The sequence below is a fragment of the Somniosus microcephalus genome, chromosome 5, assembly GCF_052327205.1.
Source record: "Somniosus microcephalus isolate GS21.2 chromosome 5, FLI_Smic_1.0, whole genome shotgun sequence".
In the NCBI taxonomy this organism is placed as follows: Eukaryota; Metazoa; Chordata; class Chondrichthyes; order Squaliformes; family Somniosidae; genus Somniosus; species Somniosus microcephalus.
This window is the reverse complement of record NC_140991.1, coordinates 25,791,616-25,819,120: the sequence shown is the minus strand read 5'-3', so window position 1 is coordinate 25,819,120 and position 27,505 is coordinate 25,791,616. Positions and strand designations below refer to the sequence as shown.

At 46.2% G+C, this 27,505-nt stretch overlaps 1 protein-coding gene across 2 annotated transcripts in view; it reads left to right on the top strand.

Annotated features, from left to right (window-relative positions):
• The window catches only part of LOC147116964 (WD repeat-containing protein 48), a 144,462-nt gene that overhangs the window by 33,419 nt on the left and 83,538 nt on the right, over positions 1–27,505 (top strand). Inside the window, exons 1-3 of one of the 2 annotated variants that reach the window (XM_085987468.1) lie at positions 2,149–2,236; positions 16,310–16,412; positions 24,501–24,579. In XM_085987468.1, coding sequence (XP_085843594.1) covers positions 24,522–24,579 — 58 coding nt within the window. In that variant the 5' untranslated portion in view covers positions 2,149–2,236; positions 16,310–16,412; positions 24,501–24,521. Of the gene's footprint in view, positions 1–2,095; positions 2,237–16,309; positions 16,413–24,500; positions 24,580–27,505 lie in introns of those variants that run through there. The other variant, XM_085987467.1, reaches the window with a different exon arrangement.

Sequence of the window (27,505 nt, the reverse complement as noted above, 5' to 3'; positions counted from 1 at the left end):
TCCTAACTTGTCCATCATGGCTCACTGTCCAGTTCTTTCTTTTATGGTTTTCCCCCGCCTGTAAAGCATCTTAGCACACTTTGTATATTAAAGACATTTAATAGCACCGGTCGTCATTGTCGAATAAGTAATAGGAAGTTTATCACTACTTTTGCTGGGAATATTTATCACAAAATCATCATTTGCCATGCCTGTAGTTACTTAAATGTAAAGCTCAATGGACGCTGACTGTAGAAGCTATTAGATTTTATCTAGTTAAACTCCAGCATTGCAGTATGCACATTTGTGTTTCCATAAGTCTTGCCTATTGCCAATCTGTGCCAGAGCTCCTTGCAATTGATGAGTAGAGTGTGTGCATTACATATCGTGCAAATAAAATCCTGACCGTGGATTGCTCAGTAGCTTGGTTTGGGTATGCTGGAGTACGGTAATGAGTTTCCATTCAGGTCACATGCCAGTTGTCCAGCAGAAAAGGACAAAGATACATACTGGCCGGAAAGCCGAGGACTGCCTACCCACCTGCATGGATGAATTGAGCCACTGAGCCCATTAATGGCCAGCGAATCTGGCTGGGCTCCACCTCCAGTAACAATGTTTAAATGACTATTGGGGCGGGACAGCACTGCCACTGAAGTCACTCACGAAATGTTGGTAAGAAAGAAAAAAGAATTTGCATTTATAAAGCACCTTTCACAACATCTGGATGTCTCAAAGCGCTTCAGAGTCAATGAAGAACTTTCGAAGTGTAGCTACTGTGTTGTAATGTAGGAAAACATGGCAGCTAACTTTACACAGCAAGTCCCACAAACAGCAATAAGGAAAATAACCAGGTCATCTGTTTTATTGTTGGTTGAGGGATAAATATTAGCCAAGACACTGGAGAACGCCTCTACTCTTCTTTTGAATGGTGCCATGGCATGTTTTACATCCACTTGAGAGGACAGACTGGGTCTCGCTTTGACGTCTCATCCGCAACACGGCACCTCCGACAGTGCAGCACTCCCTCAGCACTGCACTGGAGTGTCAGCCTGGATTATTATGAAGTCTCTGGGGTGAAAGTTGAACTTGCAACCTTCTGACTCTGGCGAGGGCACTATCACTGAGCCAAGGCGGACACCAGGCATCTCGCCCTTCGGTGGCAGCAGCACATGTCGTTTATTTTACTGTGCTGCTGTCAAAGTTAGAGTTGCTATATGACGCCGCAATCTATTAACCGACTTTGCTCTGTTTTGCGACCTGCCATGGTCTCTCCTAGAGCTGTTAAAGTTTAAACAAACTGAAAATATTTAAGCAAGAGATCTAGTGCCGTGAATGTCACATGGAATAAGTTCCATCCTCCAGTCATCCTCCTGTTGTAGCTGAAATATTTTATTTTCTAGCAGAGCTGTGTACTTGGCTCACTAAAGATTTTTTTTTACAGGCACTGCAACTTTACAATCTTTGTAGAATATTGCCCAGGCACCAATAGCCAGCTTTGTGCAATAAATGGTGGTAAAGCAGGTTGGATAGGTTAACATTATCTAAACATACAAGTCCGAATTTAACTGACTAGCGGAGAATTCTCAACCTTAAACCCCCCCCCCCCCCCTGCCCCTTGTAAGCAGGCATTTTAGAAAGTTGTATAATTAACTTTTATCCTCCCTTTTTGTGATCTGAGGAGGATCTAGTGCGTTTTACTGCATTAAAGGTGTGGGGTAAATACAAGTTGTTTTTGTTGAGCTGTGTAAATCCTGATATTCGCTGCTCTTCTGATACTGCAGCACTGCCTGGTTTCAGTGCCTGGGCTGGTTTGACAGCAACTGACATAAAGGGACTAGACTGACTTTGCTGAATATTTAATGTCAGTCGACAGGTGATCAAAATTGAGGGTGGGGGGGTGGTGGGGGGAGGTTCTGGCAAGTAACCACCTTTAGCTCGTATGTGAAAAAATTAAAAAGCATGGGTTGCTGCAGCTTTAATTCACCCCCAAAAATGATTTGTTTCTGTAAACAATAGTCATTACAAAATGCAGCCTGTATCATCATCTTGTGTTGTGTGTGTGCTGTGACTGTGTGGTAACGTTTATTGATGGCTGACTTTTTGTTTTCTACTTCAGGTATCTTACGTTATTCGAGATGAAGTCGAGAAATATAATCGCAATGGAGTTAACGCACTTCAACTAGATCCCACATTAAACAGACTGTTTACAGCCGGTCGAGATTCGATTATCAGAATATGGAGCGTCAACCAGCACAAGGTGAGACGCTTGATCCAGAATCTCTCTCTTTCCACACTAAGAGTATGACGACCTGCAATCTCAATATTTATTTCAGAATCTGCACTGGGAGAATGTTAGGGACCCATTCAGTGATACAAAATGTGGATCATATATAAACAGAGCTCCCACCCAACCTTTCTGCAAAGCACCTAACGACGTTTTCTTGAATCAATCTGAAATTCTAAGCCTTTGATCTTTCGGAATATAAGAAATAGGAGCAAGAGTCGGCCATTTGGCCCTTCGAGCCATGAACTTGACCTGTGACCTCAGAAGTTTGTGGAAAATTCATCGTTCTGTCATTTAACACCAGAAACAATTGTATCTTTCAAAAGCTACCAAAAGACTTATGGTTATTGAAGGTTGATGAAACGCTAAGTCTCTTCAGGGTCTTAGTTATGGAGACAGAAGTGTGGTGGTTATTGTCCTGGATAAGCAATCCATAGGTCAGATTCCACAATGAATTCAGTGAATCTGGTCATTTATGGGCTAACGCTAGGGGAAAGCCATTGACCATAAAAGCTATCAGATTAACATAGAAACATAGAAGATAGGAGCAGGAGTAGGCCATTCGGCCCCTTGAGCCTGCTCCGCCATTTAATGCGATCATGGCTGATCATCCAAATTCAGTACCCTGTCCCTGCCTTCTCCCCATATCCCTTGATCCCATTAGCCTTAAGAAATATATCCAACTCCTTCTTGAATATATTTAATGAATTGGCCTCCACTATAGAATGTGAATATAGAAAAGATTGTTGTAAAAGCCTGACTGGTTCACTACATCTATAGTTTTATTCTTCCCAAAGCAACCCAACGATTCATTACTCTCTCTTCCACCCTCCAAACAACCTGACCACAGAACCATTCTAGTTCTGTCTATAGAGGATTCTTCATCCTTCACCTGACTCGCATCCCCAACCCGAAGAGGGAAGGCCTGCTGTTTTGCTTTGTGAAGTAGCTTACGCTGTCATAGTAGTTTGAAAATTCCTTGGATCTGCTACGACTTCGCTGGTGTTACGTTGCCAGAAGTGTGGTGGGAACTTCGTTTACACGTGTGAACGGGATTTCCGCCGCACTTCTGGTAACGCCAGCGAAGCGGGAGCAGATCCGAGGAATTTTCTAGCCAGTGTGTTCTAATGATATGACTGGACTTCATATTAAAACTCAAAAGTGTAAAGGAGCAGAATTAAAACAGCTAAAGTGACCAAAATGCTGAAGTATTCTGGGATACCAGTTGTATCTATATTAACATTGATTTCGCACAAATACGATCTCTTAGAAAGAGAGGGGCTCACATGGGACATGAATCTCTGAAACAATGCTCAGCAAAAAGAGTTTGAGAACCCCTGCTGTAGGGAAATGGCTGACACCTGCTTGCTGCTGCCTTGAAGTAACAAGTGATTGGGAACTTTATGTGTGGGCGGTTGAAAGTACAAACCCTTGTTCAGTCTCCTTGTAGTATGTTGAGTTGATGCTCTTACAAAGTATTGACAGCACAGGAACTCCATACGAGCCTCCTCCAACCCTTCTTCATCTAACCCCAGCAACATATCCTTCTATTCCTTTCTCCCTCATGTACTTATCCAGCTTCCCCTTAAATGTATCTGTGCTATTCACCTCAACTACTCCCTGTGGTAGCGAGTTCCACATTCTAACCACTCTCTCTGGCTAAAGATGTTTCTCCTGAATTCCCTTTTGGATTTGTTAGTGATGATCCAATACTTATGGCCCCCATTTCTGGTCTCGCCCGCAAGCGAAAGCATCTTTTCTCTGACTATCCTATCAAACCCTTTTATAATCTTAAAAGACCTCTATCGGGTCACCCCTCAGTCTTTTTTTAGAGCAGAGTCCCAGCCTGTTCAATCTTTCCTGATGGGTATAATCTCTTCGTTCTGGTATCATTCTAGTAAATCTTTTTTGCACCTTCTCCAGTGCCACTATATCCTTTTTATAATATGGAGACCAGAACTGTTCCCAGTACACAAGTGTGGTCTAACCAAAGTTTTATTCAAGTTTGACATAACATCTCTGCTTTTCAATTCTACCCCTCTAAAAATGTACCCCAGTGCTTTGTGTGCTTTTTTTATGACCTTATTAACCTGCGTCGCTACTTTTAATGATTTGTGCATCTGTACCCCCAGATCCCTTTGTTCCTCTACCCCATTTAGACACTTATTTTCCAACCAAAATGTAACACCTCACACTTATCTATATTGAAATTCATTGGCCCAGAAATTCGGGTCGGGGGCTTCCTGCGGGTGCAAGCCCCCGATCTGCACTTCCTTGCGCACCGGCCGTTGAGCTGTGGGCCCCCGTGGAATTCCGATCCCGGGCCTGGTCCAGCTGCCGGTGCGCAGTGCTTGTGTATCCCAGGGGCGCAGTTAGTTCGATGTGTCCCCTGGGATCACGTGGGCCATGGGGAGCCAATCGGAGCAGGGAATGCTCCATTCATAAGATTGACAGGAAGAGCTGTCAAGACTTATAAATACTACGGTCCCAAAACAGCACTAAATCTTCAAATACATTTTTTTTTAAATCACATTTTTTAAATAAACTATAAATTACATGAAATAACTATTTTAAACAATTTAAATTTTTGAAAAAAATAATTTTATTTTCTAACGGGGCTAAAAATAAACTTACCTTGCTTTAAAGTATTTAAAAATAATAAACCTGTGGAAAAAATGTTTTAATTTTAATTAATTCACCACTTACCTTGTGAAAAGCAGGCCTTACGCCTGCTTTTTAAATGTCTAACTTCTGTAGACTTACCCTCCCAGGAAAACCTGCAAAAAAAAAACGAAGTTCGATGCGCACGCGCAGCCTCTCCTGTGCATGCGTTCGACCTCTGAACCCCTTTGTTCAGGGGATCCGAAGTGCCAGTTTCCCATGCATGCGCAGTGCATGCAAAAAACCGGCACTTTCATTGGGCTTACGGGTGAGTACCCCATGCGTACTCACCCGTGGAGACCCGAATTTCTGGGCCAATAATGCACTTCTCCATCTGAAGTTTCAGCAAATAATTGGGAGAAACAGTCATCTCTTTAAACATTACATGTGAATAACAGCGTAGGAATTGGATTTCTGTGTTTTGTATATGGCCTATGCTATTCATGATTTGTACTTCCATTGGGAAGAGCACAATTGATGTGCTTTCTAAAAAGAAATACTCACTTTCTTCCCCCTCCACCCCCTCAGCACTGCTTGTTCCAGGCTACTGAGCCTTGTTAATTGATAATAGAGTTGGAAATGTTGAGACATCTTCAGGAATAAGAACTGAGAATTAAGAGAAATTTATAATTCAGAAAATGTCATTGTGGATTTGTCAAGAGTTTGGAATGATAATGTCATGTGGCCCATCGAGCCCACTCATCCCATAGGCCATTCATAACTATATTAATCATTGACGCACTTTATCTCCAAGAACTCGTGTTCCATTCCAACCTCCATATGATCTATCTATAAACACTGTATTTTTACTGCCAGCCTGATATCAAAGCTGAAGAATTAGAATCATAGAATGTTACAGCACAGAAGGAGGCCATTCGTCCTGTTGTGCCTGTGGCCGCTCTTTGAAAGAGCTGTCCAATTTAGTCCCACATCCCAGCTTTTTCCCCCAGAACCCTACATACTCGTCCTCTTCAAGTACATGTCCAATTGACATTTGAAAGTTCCTCTGGAACCTGCTTCCACCACCCTTTCATGTAGTGCATTCCAGATCTTTTTGGTGAAAAAAGGGTCTCTTTTTATTTTCCCTCTAGTTCTTTTGCCTATTATTTTAAATCTATGACCTCTGGTTGCTGATCCACTTGCCAGAGGAAACATGTTCTCCCTGCTTGCTCGATCAAAACCACTCATCCCTGGTAAACCTCCTTAGTACCCTCTCCAAGGCCTTGACATCCTTCCTAAAGTGTGGTGCCCAGAATTTTACACCGTACTCCAGCTGAGGCCTAACCAGAGATTTGTAAAGGTTTAGTACGGCTTCCTTGTTTTTGTATTCAATGCAAAGCCAAGTATCCCATATGCTTTCTTAACCGCCTTATCAACTTGCCTCGCCACCTTCAAAGATTTATGAATATGCACCCTCAGGTCCCTCTGCTCTTGCACCCGCTTAAAATAGTGCTGTTTAGAATATACTGCCGCTCTACGTTGTTTCTCTCAAAGTGCATCACTTCACACTTATCCGCATTAAATTGCATCTGCTATGTGTCTGCCCATTTCACCAGTCTTTTTCTATGTCCTCCTGAAGTCTGCTACTATCCTGCTCACTATTTACTACTTTGCCAAGTTTTGTATCATCTGCAAACTTCAAAATTGTACTCCCTATACCCAAGTCCAGGTCATTTATATATAAAACATGAAAACCAATGGCCTCAACACCGACCCCTGGGGGACCCCACTGCATACTTCTCTCCAGGACAAAGCAGCCCGCTTGATTGGCACCCCATCCACCACCTTAAACATTTCACTCCCTCCACCACCGGCGTACCGTGGTTGCAGTGTGTACCATCTACAAGATGCACTGCAGCAACTCGCCAAGGCTTCTTCGACAGCACCTTTCAAACTCATGACCTTTACCACCTAGAAGGACAAGGGCAGCAGAACATGGGAGCACCCCCACCTAGTCACACACCATCCTGACTTGGAAATATATCAGTGTTCCTTCATTGTCGCTGGGTCAAAATCCTGGAACTCCCTACCTAACAACACTGTGGGAGTACCTTCGCCACACGGACTGCAGCGGTTCAAGAAGGTGGCTCACTACCATCTTCTCAAGGGCAATTAGGGATGGGCAATAAATGCTGGCCTTACCAGAGGCGCCCACATCCCGTGAATGAATTAAAAAAATCAAAGCATCTGTTCACCACTAATCTCTGCCTCCTATCCCTTAGTCTTAGAACTAGGAAGCCGGTTCTGTTAAAGGAGTATGAGCCGCTAGGAGTCAAATTAAAAAACAGAACCGCAAGGGTAATAATCTCTGGATTATTACCTGAGCCACGAGCGAATTTGGCTAGGGCAAATAAAATTAGAGAGTTAAATGCGTGGCTCAAAGACTGGTGTGGGAGAAATGGGTTTTGCTTCCTGGGACACTGGCACCAGTACTGGGGCAGGAGGGAGCTGTTCCGTTGGGACGGGCTTCACTTGGCCAGTGCTGGGACTAGAGTCCTGGCGGATCATATAACTAGGGCTGTAGAGAGGGCTTTAAACTAACTAGTGGGGGGGAGGTCACTAGAGAGCAAATAATAAAAATGACAACAGAGAAGGTCATAAACTTAGGTAGCAGTGGGGAAATTAAAAACCAGAGTGTGTCAGGAAGGGGCAGAAGGTATGGAGTAAAAGGTAAAGTAATAAAAAGGGCAAAAGCAGGAACTAAGTGTCACAAAACATATTTTGAAAGTTCTCTATCTGAATGCACGTAGCATTCGTAACAAAATAGATGAGTTAATGGCACAAATAACTACATATGGGTATGATCTTGTGGCCATTACAGAAACATGGCTGCAGGGTGACAATGCCTGGGAATTAAACATGCCAGGTTATTTAACGATCAGGAAGGACAGGCAGGAAGGAAGGGGAGGTGGGGTGGCTATGTTAATAAAGGAAGGAATCACTGTAATACAGAGAAATGATATTGGGTCAAAAGATCAGGATAATGAAACAGTTTGGGTGGAGGTAAGGAATAATAAGGGAGAAAAAAACACTAGTGGGCGTAGTCTATAGGCCTCCGAACAGTTGCAACTCTGTTGGACGGAGTATCAATCAGGAAATAGTTGAGGCTTGTAATAAGGGAACAACTATAATTATGGGGGATTTTAACTATCATATTAATTGGACAAATCAAATTGGGCAGGGCTGCCTTGAGGATGAGTTCATTGAGTGTATTAGAGATGGGTTTCTTGAGCAGTATGTAACTGAACCGACCAGGGGGCAAGCAACCTTAGATCTGGTCCTGTGTAACGAGACAGGATTAATTAAAAATGTCCTAGAAAAGGATCCCCTTGGAATGAGTGACCATAACATGGTTGAATTCCATATTCAATTAGAGGGTGAGAAGGTTGGATCTCAAACAAGCGTGCTAAGCTTGAATAAAGGAGACTATGAAGGTATGAGAGCGGAATTGAGTAGAGTGGATTGGGAAAATAGATTAAAGGGTAAGACGATACATGATCGGTGGTGTACATTTAAGGAGTTATTTTACAACTTCCAAAAAATATATATTCCACTGAGAAGAAAAGGGTGTAAAAGAAAAGACAGCCATCCGTGGCTAAGTAAAGAAATTAAGGATAGTATTCGACTAAAAACAAGGGCATATAAGGGAGCCAAATCTAGTGGGAGGATAGAGGATTGGGAAAACTTTAAAAGACAGCAAAAAGTAACAAAAAGATTGATTAAGAAAGGGAAGATAGATTATGAAAGTAAATTAGCAAAAAATATAAAAACAGATAGTAAGAGTTTTTATAGTTATATAAAACGAAAAAGGGTGGCTAAAGTAAATGTTGGTCCCTTAGAGGATGAGACCAGGAAATTAATGGTGGGAAATATGGAGATGGCAAAAACACTGAATGAATATTTTGTATCAGTCTTTACAGTAGAAGACACTAAGAATATCCCAACACTGGACAAACAGGGGGCTATAGGGGGGGAGGAGCTAAACACGATCAAAATCACTAAGGAAGTGGTACTCTGTAAAATAATGGGACTCAAGGCGGATAAATCACCTGGACCTGATGGCTTACATCCTAGGGTCTTGAGGGAAGTGGCGGTAGGGATTGTGGATGCATTGGTAATAATTTTCCAAAACTCCCTGGAATCAGCAAAGGTCCCGGCAGACTGGAAAACTGCTAATGTAACACCCTTATTTAAAAAGGGCAGTAGACAGAAGGCTGGAAACTATAGACCGGTTAGCCTAACATCTGTGGTAGGTAAAATATTGGAGTCCATTATTAAGGAGACAGTAACAGGACATTTGGATAATCATAATTTAATAGGACAAAGTCAGCATGGTTTTATGAAGGGGAAGTCATGTTTGACAAATTTGCTGGAGTTCTTTGAGGAAGTAACATATAGGGTGGATAAAGGGGAACCAGTGGACGTAGTGTATTTAGACTTCCAAAAGGCATTTGACAAGGTGCCACACAAAAGATTATTGCTTAAGATAAAAAATCACGGGATTGGGGGTAATATTCTGGCACGGATAGAGGATTGGCTATCTACCAGAAGGCAGAGAGTTGGGATAAATGGTTCATTCTCGGACTGGCAATCAGTAACTAGTGGTGTTCCACAGGGGTCAGTGCTGGGCCCCCAACTCTTTACAATCTATATTAACAATTTGGAGGAGGGGACCAAGTGTAACATATCAAAGTTTGCAGATGATACTAAGATGGGAGGGAAAGTAGTGACTGAGGAGGACATAAAAAACCTGCAATGGGACATAGACAGGCTAAGTAAGTGGGCAGAGATTTGGCAGATGGAATACAATACTGGAAAGTGTGAGGTTATGCACTTTGGCAGGAAAAATCGTAGAGCAAGTTATTATCTTAATGGCAAGAAACTGGAAAGTACTGAAGTACAAAGGGATCTGGGGGTCCTGGTGCACGAAACTCAAAAGGTTAGTATGCAGGTACAGCAAGTGATTAAGAAGGCCAATGGAATGTTGGCTTTCATTGCTAGGGGGATAGAATATAAAAATATAGGGAGGTATTGCTTCAGTTGTACAAGGTATTGGTGAGACCGCACCTGGAATACTGCATACAGTTTTGGTGTCCGTACTTAAGAAAAGACATACTTGCTCTCGAGTCAGTACAAAGAAGGTTCACTCGGTTAATCCCGGGGATGAGGGGATGGACATATGAGGAGAGGTTGAGTAGATTGGGACTCATTGGAGTTCAGAAGAATGAGAGGCGATCTTATTGAAACATATAAGATTGTGAAGGGGTTGGATCGGGTGGATGCGGGGAAGATGTTCCCGATGATGGGTGAAACTAGAACTAGGGGGCATAGTCTTAGAATAAGGGGCTGCTCTTTCAAAACTGAGATGAGGAGGAACTACTTCACTCAGAGGGTGGTAGGTCCATGGAATATGCTGCCCCAAAAAGCTGTAGAAGCTACATTACATAAATTTAAAACAGAAATAGACAGTTTCCTAGAAGTAAAGGGAATAAAGGGTTACGGGGAGCGGGCAGGAATTTGGACATGAGTCTAGGTTCGAATCGGTCGTGGCCCTGTGGGTAGCGGAGCGGGCCCAGGGGCCGTGTAGCCTGATCCTGCTCCTATTTCGTGTGTCTAATTCTGTTAGATTCAGGAGATGGTTCAGTGATAGTAGATTGGCGGTTAGGATCAGATCAGCCATGATCTTATTGAATGGCGGAGCAGGCTCGAGGGGCCGATTGGCCTACTCCTGCTCCTATTTCTTATGTTCTTATTAGTCAAGTACCACCGTCCCTTTAATACCATGTGCTTCTATTTTCCGAATAAGTCTGTTAAGTGGTACTTTTATCTTTTGAAAGTCTATATATACATCATTTGTACTGCCTTCATCAACCCTCTCTTACTTCATCAAAGAAGTCAAATCAGGTTAGTCAGACACGATTTGCCTTTAACAAATCCATGTTGGCTGTCCCTTATTAACCCATGCTTCTCCAACTGAGAATTAATTTTGTCTTTGACAATGGTGTAATACTTTTCCTACCACTGACATTAGACTGCTTGGCCTGTAGTTGTCTGGTTTATCCCTCCTTTTTTTGAACGGCGTGTAACATTTGTAATCCTCCAGTGCTCTGGCACTGCTCCCATATCCAAGGAGGATTGAAAGATTATGGTCAGAGCTTCTATTGCTTCCCTCCGCAACCTAGGATGCATCCCATCTAGACCAAGTGACTTGTTAACTTTGAATGATGCCAACTATTTAGTGCCTCCTTTCTATCTATTTTTATCTTGTCCAATATCTCCACTCCCTTCCCCCCCTTACTGTGACATTAACTTCTTCATCATCTTTTATGAAGACTGATGCAAAGTCCTCATTCAGTATTCAGTTATGCCCTCTGTCTCCACAAGATTTCCTTTTTTGTCCGTAATCAGCCCCACCATTCCTTTAACTTGTTTGCCGTGGCTCAGAATGTTGTGGGTTCAAGTTCCACTCCAGAGACTGGAGCACAAAAATCTAAGCTGACACTCCAGTGCAGTACTGAGGGAGTGCTGCACTGTTGGAGGTGCTGTCTTTTGGATGCAACGTCTGCTCTCTCAGAATCATAGAATGGTTACAGCACAGAAGGAAGCCATTCGGCCCGTGGAACCCTTGCCGGCTCTCTGCATAAGCACTTCAGCCAGTCCCACTCCCCTGCCCTTTCCCTGTAGCCCTGCAAATTTTTTTCCTTCAGGTATTAATCCAATTGCCTTTTGACCGCCACAATTGCGTCTGCCTCCACCACCCTTTCAGGCAGTGTATTCCAGATCCTAACCACTCGCTGCATTTAAAAAAAAATTTCCTCACGTCACCTTTGGTTCTTTTGCCAATCGCCTTAAATCTGTCTCCTCTGATTCTTGACCCTTCTGCCAATGGGAACAGTTTCTCTCTATCTACTCTGTCTTGACCCCTCATGATTTTGAACACCTCTATCAAATCTCCTCAACCTCCTCTGCTCAAGGGAGAACAACCCCAGCTTCTCTAGTCTATCCACATAACTAAAGTCCCTCATCCCTGGAACCATTCTTGTAAATTTTTTTCTGCACCATCTCTAAAGCCTTCACATCCTTCCTAAATTACAGTGCCCAGAATTGGACACAGTACTCCAGTTGAGGCCGAACCAGTGTTTTATGAAGGTTCATCATAACTTCCTTGCTCTTGTACTCTATGCCTCTATTTATGAAGCCCAGTATCCCGTATGCTTTTTTAACCTCTTTCTCAACCTGGTCCTGCCACCTTCAATGATTTGTGCATATATACCCCCAGGTCTCTCTGTTCATGCACCCACTTTAGAATTGTACCCTATAATTTATATTGCCTCTCCTCGTTCTTCCTACCAAAATGTATCACTTCGCACTTTTCTGCGTTAAATTTCATCTGCCATGTGTCCGCCCATTTCACCAGCCTGTCTGTCTGCTTGAAGTCTATCACTATCCTCCTCACTGTTCACTATACTTTCCAAGTTTTGTGTCGTCTGCAAATTTTGAAACTGTACCCTGTACTCACAAGTCCAAGTCATTAATATATATCAAGAAAAGCAGTGGTCCTAGTACCAACCCCTGGGGAACACCACTGTACACCTTCCTCCAGCCCGAAAAACAACCTTTCACCACTACTCTGTTTCTTGTCACTTAGCCAATTTCGTATCCATGCTGCCACTGTCCCTTTTATTCCATGGGCTTCAACTTTGCTGGCAAGCCTATAATGTGGCACTTTATCAAACACCTTTTGGAAATCCGTATACACCACGTCAACCGCATTGCCCTCATAACCCCCTCTGTTACCTCATCAAAGAACTCAATCAAGTTAGTGAAACACAATTTCCCTTTAACAAATCCGTGCTGGCTTCCCTTGATTAATGCACTCTTGTCCAAGTGACTGTTAACTTTGTCCCTGATTATCGTTTCTAAAAGCTTCCCCACTATCGAGGTTAAACTGACTGGCCTGTAGTTGCTGGGTTTATCCTTACACCCTTGTTCAAAAAAGGGTGCAACATTTGCAATTCTCCAGTCCTCTGGCACCACCCCCGTATTTAAGAGGATTGGAAGATTATGGCCAGTACCTCCGCGATTTCCTCCTTAACCTCCCTCAGCATCCTAAGATGCATCCCATCCGGCCCTGGTGACTTATCAACTTTAAATACAGACAGCCTTTCTAGTACCTCCTCTTTATCAATTATTATCTCATCCAGTATCTCCACTACCTCCTCTTTCACTATGACTTTGGCAGCATCGTCTTCCTTGGTGAAGACAGATGCAAAGTACTTGTTTAGTACCTCAGCCATACCCTCTGCCTCCATGCGTAGGTCTCCTTTTTGGTCCCTAATCGGCCCCATACCTCCTTACTACCCGTTTATTATTTATATGCCTATAGAAATCTTTTGAATTCCCTTTTATGTTAGCTGCCAGTCAATTCTCATACTCTCTCTTTGCTCCTCTTATTTTCTTTTTCACTTCCCCTCTGAACCTTCTATATTCAGCCTGATTCTCGCTTGTATTCTCAAACTGACATCTGTCTTATGTGCTCTTTTTCTGCTTCATCTTATTCTCTATCTCTTTTGTCATCCAGGGAGCTCTGGCTTTAGTTGCCCTACCTTTCCCCCTCGTGGGAATGTACCTCGACTGTACCCAAACCATCTCCTCTTTAAAGGCAGCCCATTGTTTGATTACAGTTTTTTTGCCTGCCAATCTTTGATTCCAATTTACTTGGGCCAGACCCATTCTCAACCCACTGAAATTGGCCCCCCTCCAATTAAGTATTTTTACTCTAGATTGCTCCGTCATTTTCCATAGCTAATCTAAACCTTATGATACCATGATCACAATTCCCTAAATGTTCCCCTACTGACCTAGCAGTGTAATGGCACCTCTATTATTTCTTAACTCTAACCAAATAGATTCTGTCCATAACCCCTCCAGGACATCCTCTCTCTCCAGCGCTGTAACGTTCTCCTTAACCAATACTGCTAACCCCCCTTCATTTCTTTCCCTATCTTTCCTGAACACCTTATATCCAGGAATATTTAAAACCCAATCCTGCCCTTTTTTGAGCCAGGCCTCTGTTATCGCCACGACATCATATTCCCATGTGGCTATTTGCACTTGAGGCTCACCAACCTTATTAACCACACTTTGTGCGTTTACACGCATGCACTGTAAACCTGTCTTAGACCTTGTGTTCTCTTAGTCTGACCCCACCTAATACCATACTATTTCTTACACTAGTGCTAGCTGTCTCACCCCATCCTTTGTGCACTTTTTCTCCTTTCTAATGCTACATCTTGGTGCCCATCCCCCTGCCAAATTAGTTTAAACCCTCCCCAACAGCACTAGCAAACCCCCCTGCGAGGACCGTGGTTCCGGCTCTATTGAGGTGCAACCCATTCGGCCTGTACACGTCCCACCTACCCCAGAGCCAGTACCAATGTCCCAGGAATCTGAAGCCCTCCCTTCTGCACCATCTCTCCAGCCACGCGTTTGTCTGCTCTATCCTCCTGTTTCTATACTCACTAGCTCGTGGCACAGGGAGTAATCGGGAGATTACTACCTTTTGAGGTCCTGCTTTTTTATTTCTTTCCTAGCTCCCTAAAATCTGCTTACAGGACCTCATCCCTCTTTCTACCTATGTCGTTGGTACCGATATGGACTACTACCTCTGGCTGTTCACCCTTCCCCCCTCGGGTCCCGCTCTCTTTGTTCTCTGCTGCCGACTCCTTCCAGGTCCGCACTGCCCTCGGGTCCCGCTCTCTTTATTCTCTGCTGCCGATTCCTTCCAGGTCCGCACTGTCCTCGGTTCCCGCTCTCTTTATTCTCTGCTGCCGACTCCTTCCAGGTCCGCACTGTCCTCGGTTCCCGCTCTCTTTATTCTCTGCTGCCGACTCCTTCCAGGTCCGCACTGTCCTCGGTTCCGCACTGTCCTCGGGTCCCACTCTTTATTCTCTGCTGCTGACTCCTTCCAGGACCAAGCTGTCCTCTGGTCCCGCTCTCTCTTCTCTGCTGCCGACTCCTTCCCAGTCCGCGCTGTCCTCGGGTCCTGCTCTCTATTCTCTGCTGCCGACTCCTTCCCAGTCCGCGCTGTCCTCGGGTCCTGCTCTCTTTATTCTCTGCTGCCGACTCCTTCCAGGTCCGCACTGTCCTCGGTTCCCGCTCTCTTTATTCTCTGCTGCCGACTCCTTCCAGGTCCGCACTGTCCTCGGTTCCGCACTGTCCTCGGGTCCCACTCTTTATTCTCTGCTGCTGACTCCTTCCAGGACCAAGCTGTCCTCTGGTCCCGCTCTCTCTCTCCTCTGCTGCCGACTCCTTCCCAGTCCGCGCTGTCCTCGGGTCCTGCTCTCTATTCTCTGCTGCTGACTCCTTCCAGGACCAAGCTGTCCTCTGGTCCCGCTCTCTCTCTCCTCTGCTGCCGACTCCTTCCCAGTCCGCGCTGTCCTCGGGTCCTGCTCTCTATTCTCTGCTGCCGACTCCTTCCAGGACCAAGCTGTCCTCTGGTCCCGCTCTCTCTCTCTCCTCTGCTGCCGACTCCTTCCCAGTCCGCGCTGTCCTCGGGTCCCACTCTCTCTATTCTCTGCTGCCGACTCCTTCCCAGTCCGCGCTGTCCTCGGGTCCTGCTGTCTATTCTCTGCTGCCGACTCCTTCCAGGTTCATATAAAAGATCCCACAGCACTATTTCGAAGAAGAGCAGGGGAGTTATCCCCAGTGTCTTGGCCAATATTTATCCCTCAATCAGCATCACTGGAAAAAAAACAGATGATCTGTTCATTATCACATTGCTGTGTGTGGGAGCCCGCTGTGTGCGCATTGACTGCCGCGTTTCCCTACATTACAACAGTGACTCCACTTCAAAAAGTACTTGATTGGCTGCAAAGTGCTTTGCGGCTTCCTGAGGTCATGAAAGGCGCTCTATAAATGTAAGACTTTCTTTTGTAAGTCTCTAACTATCCTTTTACTTTTTATATGTTTATAAAAGATTGTTGCATTCCCTTTTATGTTGCCCGCTAATCTTTTCTCATACTCGCTCTCTTTTCCCTTCTTAATATCCTTTTTCAGTTTCCCCCTGCTTGGTTTTCGATTCTATTCTGTACCTGGCATTTGTCATAAACCTCCTTTTTCTGTTTTATTTTAACCTCTATTTCTTTTGTCATCCAGGGAGCTCTAGCTTTGGGTGCTCCATCTTTTCCCCCTTATGGAAATATGATTGGTTTGTACCCGAACACACACTGCTTTGAAAGCCTGCTTTTGCTCATTTACTGTTTTCCTGGCCAGTTCATCTGTGCTAGATCCCTTCTGAAATCACTGAAATTGGCTCTCTTCCAGTTGGGTATTTTCACCTTTGATTTTCCTTTTATCCCTTTCCATAACTACTTTAAACCCCAGTAGCGCCCCGGACCCGCACTTCGGTTTCGCCCGGCAGCTGCAGGAGGTGTTCATCGGGAGGCCGGGCACTTCAGGGACGATACTTAAAGGCAAGGTGCCCGAGGTAGGAAAAAAAAATACTGAAATGCTCGTTCTCTGGGGGTTTTTTGTGCTTTTTTTTTCCCCCAGCGCTCAACCAGCCCGGCACTCTGCTGCAGTGCATCGGACTGATCGGGCCGGATCACCACTGCCGTCGGGGACCAGGTAAGTTGCTTCCCTTGCTGAGCCTGCAGCGATGGCCCTTCCCTTTTTAAGGGAGGGAAGTAGCCTTCCAAAGCGACAGCACTGCACATCCCATTGTGCTCGCCTACCGTCCCGCCTGCTGCGCTCCAGGAAGGAAGTGGAGCGCTTGATTTAGCGCTCCACTTCCTTCCTGGAGCGCAAGCCCCAAATTTTTTAAAAGTTGGAAAGCATTAGCGCCTTAGCAAATGGGGCGCTCCCGAATTTCTCCCCCTATGTTTTATGCATGCATAAAGCTCTGCTCCCAGCCAGTCATTTAAGTAGATGAATAGAATGAGGAATTGTCCAGACTCCAAACATATGTAGAGTTATTTTAAATGTTTAGTAGAATGAGGTGTGATCTCATTGAAACATATATAAAAAATGTTAGGGTTTGACAGAGTAGAGGCTGTTTCCCCTTGGCCGGAGAGTCTAGAATGAGAGGTCGTGGTCTCGGGATAAGGGGCCGGCCATAAGAAATTTCTTCACTCAGAGGGTGGTGAATTTTTGGAATTCTCTACCCCAGAGGGCTGTGGATGCTCAGTCGTTGAGTATATTCAAGACAGATCGATAGATTTTTGGACACTAAGTTATATGGGGAAAGGGCGGGAAGGTGGAGTTCAGGTAGAACAAGGCTGAAGCGTTTGCAACCATCTTCAGCCAGAAGTGCCAAGTGGATGATCCATATCGGCCTACTCCCGAGGTCCCCGCCATCACAGAAGCCAGTCTTCAGCCAATCGATTCACTCCACGTGATATCAAGAAACGGCCGAGTTCACTAGATACAGCAAAGGCTATGGACCCTGACATCATCCCGGCTATCGTGCTGAAGACTTGTGCTCCAGAACTAGCCACGCCTCTAGCCAAGCTGTTCCAGTACAACTACAACGCTGGCATCTATCCGACAATGTGAAAAACTGCCCAGGTATGTCCTGTCCACAAAAAGCAGGATAAATCCAATCCGGCCAATTACCACCCCATCGGTCTACTCTCAATCATCAGCACAGTAATGGGAGGTGTCATCGACAGTTCTGTCAAGCGGCACTTACTCACCAATAACCTGCTCACTGATGCCCAGTTTGGGTTCCGCCAAGATCACTCGGCTCCCGACCTCATTACAGCCTTGGTCCAAACATGGACAAAGGAGCTGAATTCCAGAGGTGAGGTAAGAGTGATTGCCCTTGACATCAAGGCAGCATTTGACTGAGTGTGGCATCAAGGAACCCTAGTAAAACTGAAGTCAATGTGAGTCGGGGGGGCGGGGGGGGAAACGCTCCACTGGCTGGAGTCATACCTAGCACAAAGGAAGATGGTTGTGGTGGATTTGCTGCAGGAGTTCCTCAGGACAGTGTCATAGAGTCATAGAGTTTTACAGCACAGAAAGAGGCCCTTCGGCCCATCGCGTCTGCGCCGCCCATCCATCCCTGTCCAGTCTAATCCCATTTTCCAGCATTTGGTCCATAGCCTTGTATGCAATGGCATTTCAAGTGCTCATCCAAATGCTTCTTGAATGTTGTGAGGGTTCCTGCCTCTACCACCCTTTCAGGCAGTGAGTTCCAGCTTCCAACCACCCTCTGGGTGAAAAAGTTCCTCCTCAAATCCCCCCTAAATCTCCTGCCCCTTACCCTGAATCTGTGCCCCCTTGTTATTGACCCCCCTACTAAGGGGAAAAGTTCCTCTTTATCTACCCTATCTATGCCCCTCATCATTTTGTACACCTCAATCAGGTCCCCCCTCAGCCTCCTTTGCTCCAAGGAAAACAACCCCAGCCTGTAGAGTCTCTCTTCATAGCTAAGGCGCTCCATCCCAGGTAACATCCTGGTGAATCTTCTCTGCACCCTCTCCAGAGCAATCACATCCTTCCTATAGTGAGGCGACCAGAACTGCACACAGTACTCCAGCTGTGGCCTCACCAGCGTTTTGTACAGCTCCATCATAACCTCCCTACTCTTATATTCTATGCCTCTGCTAATGAAGGCAAGTATCCCATATGCCTTTTTAACCACCTTATCTACCTGCTCCGCTGCCTTCAGGGATCTATGTACATGTACACCAAGGTCCCTCTGACCCTCTGTACTTCCTAGGGCCCTACCACCCATTGTGTATTCCCTTGCCTTATTTGACCGTCCAAAATGCATCACCTCGCATTTTTCCGGGTTAAATTCCATTTGCCACTTTTCCGCCCATCTGACCAACCCGTTAATATCGTCCTGTAGCCTGAGACTTTCCTCCTCGCAATTTACCACCCCACCAATTTTCGTGTCATCCGCGAACTTACTGATCATACCCTTTACATTCTCATCCAAATCGTTAATGTAGATCACAAACAGCAAGGGACCCAGCACCGATCCCTGAGGTACCCCACTGGACACAGGCTTCCAGTCACAAAAGCAACCTTCGACCATCACCCTCTGCCTCCTGCCACTCAGCCAGTTTAGGATCCAACGCGCCAAGGCCCCCTGGATCCCATGGGCTCTTACCTTCTTGACCAGTCTCCTATGCGGGACTTTGTCAAAAGCTTTACTGAAGTCCATGTAAACCACATCCACAGCATTTCCCTCATCTACACAGCTAGTCACCCCCTCGAAAAATTCAATCAGATTGGTCAGACATGATTTACCCTTGACAAAGCCATGCTGACTATCCCCGATTAATCCTTGCCTCTCCAAGTGGAGACTAATTCTGTCCCTCAGAATTTTTTCCAATAATTTCCCTACCACAGATGTTAGGCTCACTGGCCTGTAATTCCCTGGTTTATCCCTGCTACCCTTCTTGAATAATGGTACTACGTTAGCTGTTCTCCAGTCCTCTGGTACATCCCCTGTGGCCAGAGAGGTTCTGAAAATTTGTGTCAGAGCCCCCGCAATCTCCTCCCTTGCCTCACACAACAGCCTGGGATACATCTCGTCCGGGCCTGGGGATTTATCCACTTTTTGGCCTGCTAAAACCGCTAGTACCTCCTCCCTCTCGATGCTAATATGTTCAAGTATGTCACAGTCCCCTTGCCCGATTTCTGTGCCTACATCATCTTTCTCCACAGTGAACACGGAGGCAAAAAATTCATTTAAAACCCCACCTACTTCTTCTGGCTCTACACACAGCTTGCCACTTTGGTCCCTAATGGGCCCTACCCTTTCCCTGGTTATCCTCTTGCCCTTAATATACTTATAAAACATCTTAGGATTTTCCTTTATCTTGCTCGCCAGTGTTATTTCATGGCCCCTCCTCGCCCTCCTAATTTCCTTTTTAAGTATGCCCCTGCACCTCTTATACTCCTCTAGGGCTTCCACCGTCTTTTGTCTTTTGTAACTGCCAAAAGCCCCCCTTTTTTTCCTAATGCATTTTTGTATGTCCTTTGTCATCCAAGGTTCCCTTTGCTTGTTGGTCCCACCCTTGACCCTTACAGGAACATGTTGGTGTTGTACTCTCTCTATTTCCCTTCTGAAAGCCTCCCACTGTTTTGATGTGGATTTTCCTATAAGTAGCTGCTCCCAGTCCACTTTGGCCAGATCCTGTCTTATCTTATTAAAATCTGCCTTCCCCCAATTTAGAACCCTTATTTCCGGGCCGTCTTTGTCTTTTTCCATGACCACCTTAAATCTCACCGAATTGTGGTCACTATCGCCAAAATGCTCTCCTACAGACACGTCCACCACCTGCCCGTCTCCATTCCCTAGAATTAGGTCCAGCACCGCTCCCTCTCTTGTAGGACCTTCTACATGTTGGCTCAAAAAGCTTTCCTGAATGCACTTTAAGAATTTTTCACCCTCCAAGCCTTTCACACTCTGACTATCCCAATTTATATTGGGGAAGTTGAAATCCCCCACTATTATTACCCTATTATTTTCGCACTTCTCTGAGATTTGCCTGCATATCTGTTCCTCTATCTCCCCCTGGCTGTTTGGGGGCCTATAGTACACTCCCAGCAAGGTGCTTGCCCCCTTTTTGTTTTTAAGTTCTACCCATATGGCCTCATTAGAGGAACCCGCTAATATATCATCCCTCCTTACAGCAGTAATAGACTCCTTAATTAATATTGCAACACCCCCTCCCCTTTTACCCCCCCCTCTGTCTCGCCTGAAGATTCTATACCCCGGAATATTCAGCTGCCAGTCCTGACCCTCCCTCAACCATGTCTCCGTGATAGCCACAATATCGTACTCCCATGTGTTCATCAACAACTTCAGTTCATCCACCTTATTTGCAAGACTCCTTGCATTAAAATAAATGCATTCCAGCCCTGCCATATTCCCTTTTGCCTTCACATCTTTGCTCTGCCTTCCCTGCTGACTTGTTTTTTCCTCCGTATTTGGCTGTACCTCACCCCCTACTATAGCTCCACTCTGTATCCCATCCCCCTGCCGAGTTAGTTTAAACCCCCCCCAGCAGTGCTAGCAAACCTCCCCGCAAGGATATTGGTTCCCCTCTGGTTCAGGTGTAAACCGTCCGACTTGTACAAGTCCCACCTGCCCCAGAAGCAGTCCCAGTGATCCAGGAAACTAAAGCCCTCCCTCCTGCACCATCCCTTCAGCCACGCATTCATCTGTTCTATCCTCCTATTCCTATACTCACTAGCACGTGGCACCGGGAGTAATCCAGAGATTACAACCTTTGAGGTCCTGTTCCTTAACCCTGCCCCTAGCTCCCTAAATTCTTGCTGCAGGACCTCATCCCTCTTTTTACCTATGTCGTTGGTACCAATGTGGACCACGACCTCCGGCTGTTCACCCTCCCCCTCCAGAATGCCCTGCAGCCGCTCAGTGACATCCTTGACCCTGGCACCAGGGAGGCAACAAACCATCCTGGATTCACGTCTACGGCCACAGAAACGCCTATCCGTTCCCCTTACTATAGAATCCCCTACCACTATTGCTCTCCCACTCTTTTCCCTCCCCTCCTGGGCAGCAGGAGCGCCCCCAGTGCCAGGAAGCTGGCTGCTGCTGCCTACCCCTGGTGGGTCATCCCCCCCAACAGTATCCAAAATGGTATACCTGTTTGAGAGGGGAATGGCCACAGGGGTTTTCTGCATTACCTGCCTACTTCTATTGCTCCGCCTGATGGTCACCCCTTTCCTTTCTTCCTGTGTAGCCCTTCCCTGCGGTGTGACCAACTCACTAAACGTGCTATCCACCAACTTCTCAGCCTCGTGAATGCTCCACAACCCATCCACCCGCAGCTCCAGCTCCTCAACGCGGCCCTTGGCCCAACCATCTTCAGCTGCTTCATCAATGACCTTCCCTCCAACATAAGGTCAGAAGTGGAGATGTTCACTGAAGACTGCACAGTGTTCAGCGCCATTCACAATTCCTCAGAAAATGAAGCAGTCCATGCCCGCATGCAACAAGACCTGGACGACGTTCAGGTTTGGGCTGATAAGTGGCAGGTAACATTCGCGCCACAGAAGTGCCAGGCAATGACTATCTCCAACAAGCGAGAGTCTAACCACCACCCCTTGACATTCAACGGCATTACCGTCACTGAATCCCCCACTATCAACATTCTGGGGGTCACCATTAACCAGAAATTTAACTGGATGTGGTAAACCACTGTTATACCTGCCTGCATGTGTGTGTGTACTCCACTAGGTACAGGTCTGTACATGCCTCGGCTGACTCCTCCCACTATTCCAGGTATATAAGTGACTGCCTCTCAGTCCCTTGGTATTCTGGACGGGTCGACCACTCGAGGCAAGACCTTCATTCTCTAGTTAATAAAAGCCTGATTGTTACTCGCTTAACCTCAGTCTTTTGAGTAATTGATGGCGCATCACTGGACCAGCCACATAAATACTGTGGCAACAAGAGCAGGTCAGAGGCTAGGTATTCTCACCTCCTGACTCCCCAAAGCCTTTCCACCATCTGCAAGGCACAAGTAAGGAGTGTGATGGAATACTCTCCACTTGCCTGGATGAGCGCAGCTCCAACAACACTCAAGAAGCTCGACACCATCCAGGACAAAGCAGCCTGCTTGATTGGCACCCCATCCACCACCTTAAACTTTCACTCCTTCCATCACCGGCGTACCGTGGCTGCAGTGTGTACCAGCTACAAGATGCACTGCAGCAACTCGCCAAGGCTGCTGCTTCTTCGGCAGCACCTCCCAAACCCGTGACCTCTTCTACCTAGAAGGACAACGGCAGCAGGCGCATGGGAACACCACCACCTCCAAGTTCCCCCTCCAAGTCGCACATCATCCTGACTTAGAAGTATATCGCCGTTCCTTCATCATCGCTGGGTCAAAATCCTGGAACTCCCTCCCTAACAGCACTGGGAGCACCTTCACCACACGGACTGCAGCGGTTCAAGAAGGCGGATCACCACCACCTTCTCAAGGGCAACTGGGGATGGGCAATAAATGCTGGCCTTGCCAGTGACGCCCACATCCCATAAACGAATTTAAAAAAAAAAAAAAAAAAAAAATCAGCAGTGATCTTATTGAATGGAGGAGCAGGCTCGATGGGCCAAACCGCCTACTCCTGCTCCTATTTCTTATGTTCTTATGCTTCCAAATTGGCCATGAGGCCCGAGGAAACCCCTACAGATTTTAAAAATCCGACCAAATAGTTGCCTAACCATAGGTTAATATCAGTTTTCTCGCAGCGCAAGAGAGTTGTACTCCATGTGGTATCAAACCCAGGCAGTGCCAAATCAAATCAAATCAAATCAACTTTTATTGTCATTGTTAGTGCACAAGTGCAGTACAACGAAATGTAGGCTTGCGGCTCCCGAGAGTGTACATTTAGATTAAGACATTTAAACATTCAACATACATTTGGCTTGTAATACATTAACATAAACATAACCATAATAAAGTGCATTGGCAGATGTGCAGGCTTTAGAGTTTATTTGTGGAGTTCAGTAGGATGACAGCCCTGGGAAAGAAGCTGTTCCTAAATCTGGTCGTTAGGGTGCGAATGCATCTGTAGCGTCTCCCAGATGGCAGGAGGGCGAACAGACTGTGGCTGGGGTGGGTAGGGTCTTTGATGATGGACCGTGACCTCCGTAAACCGCGTTTCTGGTATATGTGCTCTATGGTCGGGTGCCGGTAATACGTTGGGCAGTTTTGACTACCCGCTGCAGGGCTTTCCGGTCATAGTAGCTACAGCTGCCATACCATACTGTGATACAGTTTGTCAGGATGCTCTCTATTGTGCAGCGGTAAAAGTTAGAGAGGATCAGGGGTGACAGGTTACATCCCTTCAGCCTCCTTAGGAAATATAGGCGCTGCTGGGCCTTCTTCACCAGAGAGGAGGTATTGAGGGACCAGGAGAGGTCTTCCGTGATGTGGACTCCGAGGAACTTAAAGCTGTCCACCCTTTCCACCACAGCCCCATTGATGTGGATGGGGGTGTGAGTTCCGCCTTTAGACTTCCTGAAGTCCACAATGATTTCTTTGGTTTTCTTGATGTTAAGGGCCAGGTTGTTGGCGCACCACTTCACGAGATGCTGGACCTCCTCCCTGTAGGCTGACTCATCGTTGTTGGTGATCTGGCCTACTATCGTGGTATCATCCGCAAACTTGATGATGGTGTTGGAACCATTAACAGCCACACAGTCGTGGGTGAAGAGGGAGTAGAGGAGGGGGCTCAGCACACACCTTATGGGGCCCCCGTGTTCAGGGTCAGGTGGGGGGGGAGGTGTGGTTACCTAATTTGACAGACTGGGGTCTGTTTGTTAGGAAGTCCAGGGTCCAGTTGCAGAGGGAAGTGTTCAGGCCAAGAGTTTGGTGGCCAGCTTGTTGGGGACGATAGTGTTGAATGCTGAGCTGTAGTCTATGAACAGCATTCTGATGTAGGTCTCCTTACCATCTAAGTGATTCCGTGCCGAAACTCTCTCCTCTTGAGGGTCTTCACTTGAACAAATTGCGATCCAACTTTGAAGTTACACTGCCACTTTCGTATCACTCTAATAATAATTTCTATTTATCTTTTTCAGCAAGATCCTTACATTGCCTCCATGGAGCACCATACTGACTGGGTGAATGACGTGGTATTATGCTGTAATGGAAAGACCCGTGAGTAATTCAACTTTGCTTCATTGATTCAGGGTTTTGTACATGCAGAATGTTTAACAGTAAACGCACCTTCTCGCCCAGTCTGGCTCCCGGTGCACCCCTTGTGCTCGAGAGGCTGAGCAGCTTGTTACTGATGCTTTGTCCCGTGTGATTTTTGCTTAATCCAGCCTGCACCAGGCTGCTAATGGCCACTTGCAGAGGTGTCAACTTGTTACAGTGCTCAGTGTTGCCAGTGGCCGATCCAGGTGCTCTTTGACCAGCCCATTGCTGGGTGGACCTTGTGGCAATACCGTTGCCATTCTTTCTGCAGCATTAATACTCATGGGGAAGTGCTCCCCCCCCCACCATAGCAAAAGTGTCTGCTTCACAGAATCACAGAAACCCCACAGTGCAGATAGAGGCCATTTCGGCCCATCGAGCCTGCACCGACACATATCCCACCCTATCCCCGTAACCCCACGTATTTAATCCCCCTAACACTAAGGGTCAATTTATCATAGCCAATCAACCTAACCCGCACATCTTTGGACTGTGGGAGGAAACCGGAGCACCCGGAGGAAACCCACGCAAACACGGGGAGAATGTGCAAACTCCACACAGACAGTCACCCGAGGCCGGATTTGAACCCGGGTCCCTGGCGCTGTGAGGCAACAGTGCTAACCACTATGCCACTGTGCTGCTTCTGATGTCTTGGCCACTTGTGATCTGTTTTTTTACCCGGGGGTCCGCGGCTGGGGGTAATTAAAAATGATTGAATGGTGCATATTGCTCTGTAATTTCAAAAGTTGAAAACTTTAAAAAGTCCAACACGCCTTAAAGAAAATGAAAGCAAAAAGCAGATTTAACAGTCAGCTGTGGCTCAGTTGGTAGCGCACTCGCCTCTGAGTCAGAAGGTCGTGGGTTCAAGACTTGACCACAAAAAATCTAGGCAGACACTCCAGTGCAGTACTGAGGGAGAGCTGCACTGTCAGAGGCGCCCTCTTTCGGATGAGACGTTAAACTGAGGCCCCGTCTGCTCTCTCGGGTCGACGTAAAAGATCCCATGGCACTATTTCGAAGAAGAGCAGGGGAGTTATCCCCGGTGTCCCGGCTAATATTTACCTCTCAATCAACATAACAAAAATAGAGGATCTGGTCATTGTCACATTGCTGTTTGTGGGAGCTTGCTGTGTGCAAATTGGCTGCCGCGTTTCCCGCATTACAACAGTGACTGCACTTCAAAGGTACTTCATTGGCTGTAAAGCGCTTTGGGATGTCTGGTGGTCGTGAAAGGCACTATATAAATGAAAGCCTGTCTGTCTTTAATTCTGCGATTCTAGCATTTATTGCCCATCCCTAATTGCCCTTGAGAAGGTGGTGGTGAGCCGCCGCCTTGAACCGCTGCAGTCCGTGTGATGAAGGTACTCCCGCAGTGCTGTTAGGTAGGGAGTTCCAGGATTTTGATCCAGCGACCATGAAGGATCGGCAATATGAAACCTGCTAGAAGGCAGCAAGTCCCTGATTTAAATGTGACTCAGAGATAATTAAAATGACCCATAGTTTTTTTTTGGTTCTTGCTGGAATGAACCTTCAAAATCTCATTAGCTAAATTATATGGGGAGGGCATTGGAGGGTGATGTCTCCTTTATAAAGGTTAAATATTTTAAAATAATTACTAATCATTACCGGAGGTGACTCTTTAGAAAACCGACACTGATACAGTTCTTGTGAATTATTCTCGATGGCTGAGCCCGCCTCCTCACAGAGGCCAACAGCTCTCTCTCACTTTGCAGCGCGCTCTCTCTGTCGGTTGAGCTGATTCCTCTCCCTGCCACCGCGACCCCATGCCATCCTCCCAACACATGCTTAGAGCGCCTGCAGGGTCCTTCAAACGCGTGCCTGAATGTGTTCATGCAAACACGTGCAATCTCACCGTACAGCTGTTTCGGAGCATGCCAGTGGGGCAGTATGGCGGCGAATAATGCTTCCAGCAGTATCCCAGCATGTGCATGGGTGCTCGTGCACTCGCTCACCTTGGCCAGCCTGCTGACGGCTTTGCCCAGCACTGGGTGGCTAATAGTGACCATCTGTTGCTGCGGAGTACCTAGAATTGGTGTGAGAAGCGGACACACCCGTATCACTGATACCTGCAAGTAAATACCTGTTTTCTTAAAAGCATTGTTAAAACACTCATTACATGCAGCACTTTCATACTGGCTCGGATTTTCCGGGGCCTATTGCGGTCATAAATGCCCCACCGGTTCCGAATTTCCATGTGCGATGCGCATGCGCGAAAACCCGGAACATGCGATCTGTCAAGTTTCAGCTTGACCGATCGTACCCATCCGCAGGAAATGGACTTTCGCTGGCACAGATTTGGGCTATTTGCCCAGCGAATGCCCACAAAACTTTTGCGCCTGGTAAAAGCAGCGTACTGCCGCCTTTTACCAGCGTACCTGTGAAAAAAACCTTTTAAAATTCGTTTAGGTTATTTTTGACTCCTTTAAAAATGTTTACATTTATTTTTCAAAAAATTAAATTTTTGTTTTAAATATTTAACTTGTATTTTAATATTTTAAATGTGATATTATTTAGGTTGTGTGAAAATGTATTTTTTTATGTGATTCCTATTATGCTTATGGGGATTCCGTACGTAAATGGAATCCCCCTTTTTGATTGGTTGGGCCGGTCCACGTGATCCCAGGGACGCTTGCGATCCGCCTGCACCCCCTGGGATACGTCTGCAGGCCCAGGAGCACGAGTCTTCATAGGTCCGGGGCCATCAGGTAAGTACGGATTTTACTCGCGGTTCGGAGGCGTTCGCCCACGGGAAGCCTCTGACCGCAATTTCAGGTCCAATATTATATAGTCTAATTTAAATGGGAGGGTCTGTGATTACTAATCGATTTGTAAAGGGGTCCTTCCACCAAAAAAGTTTGAGACCCAC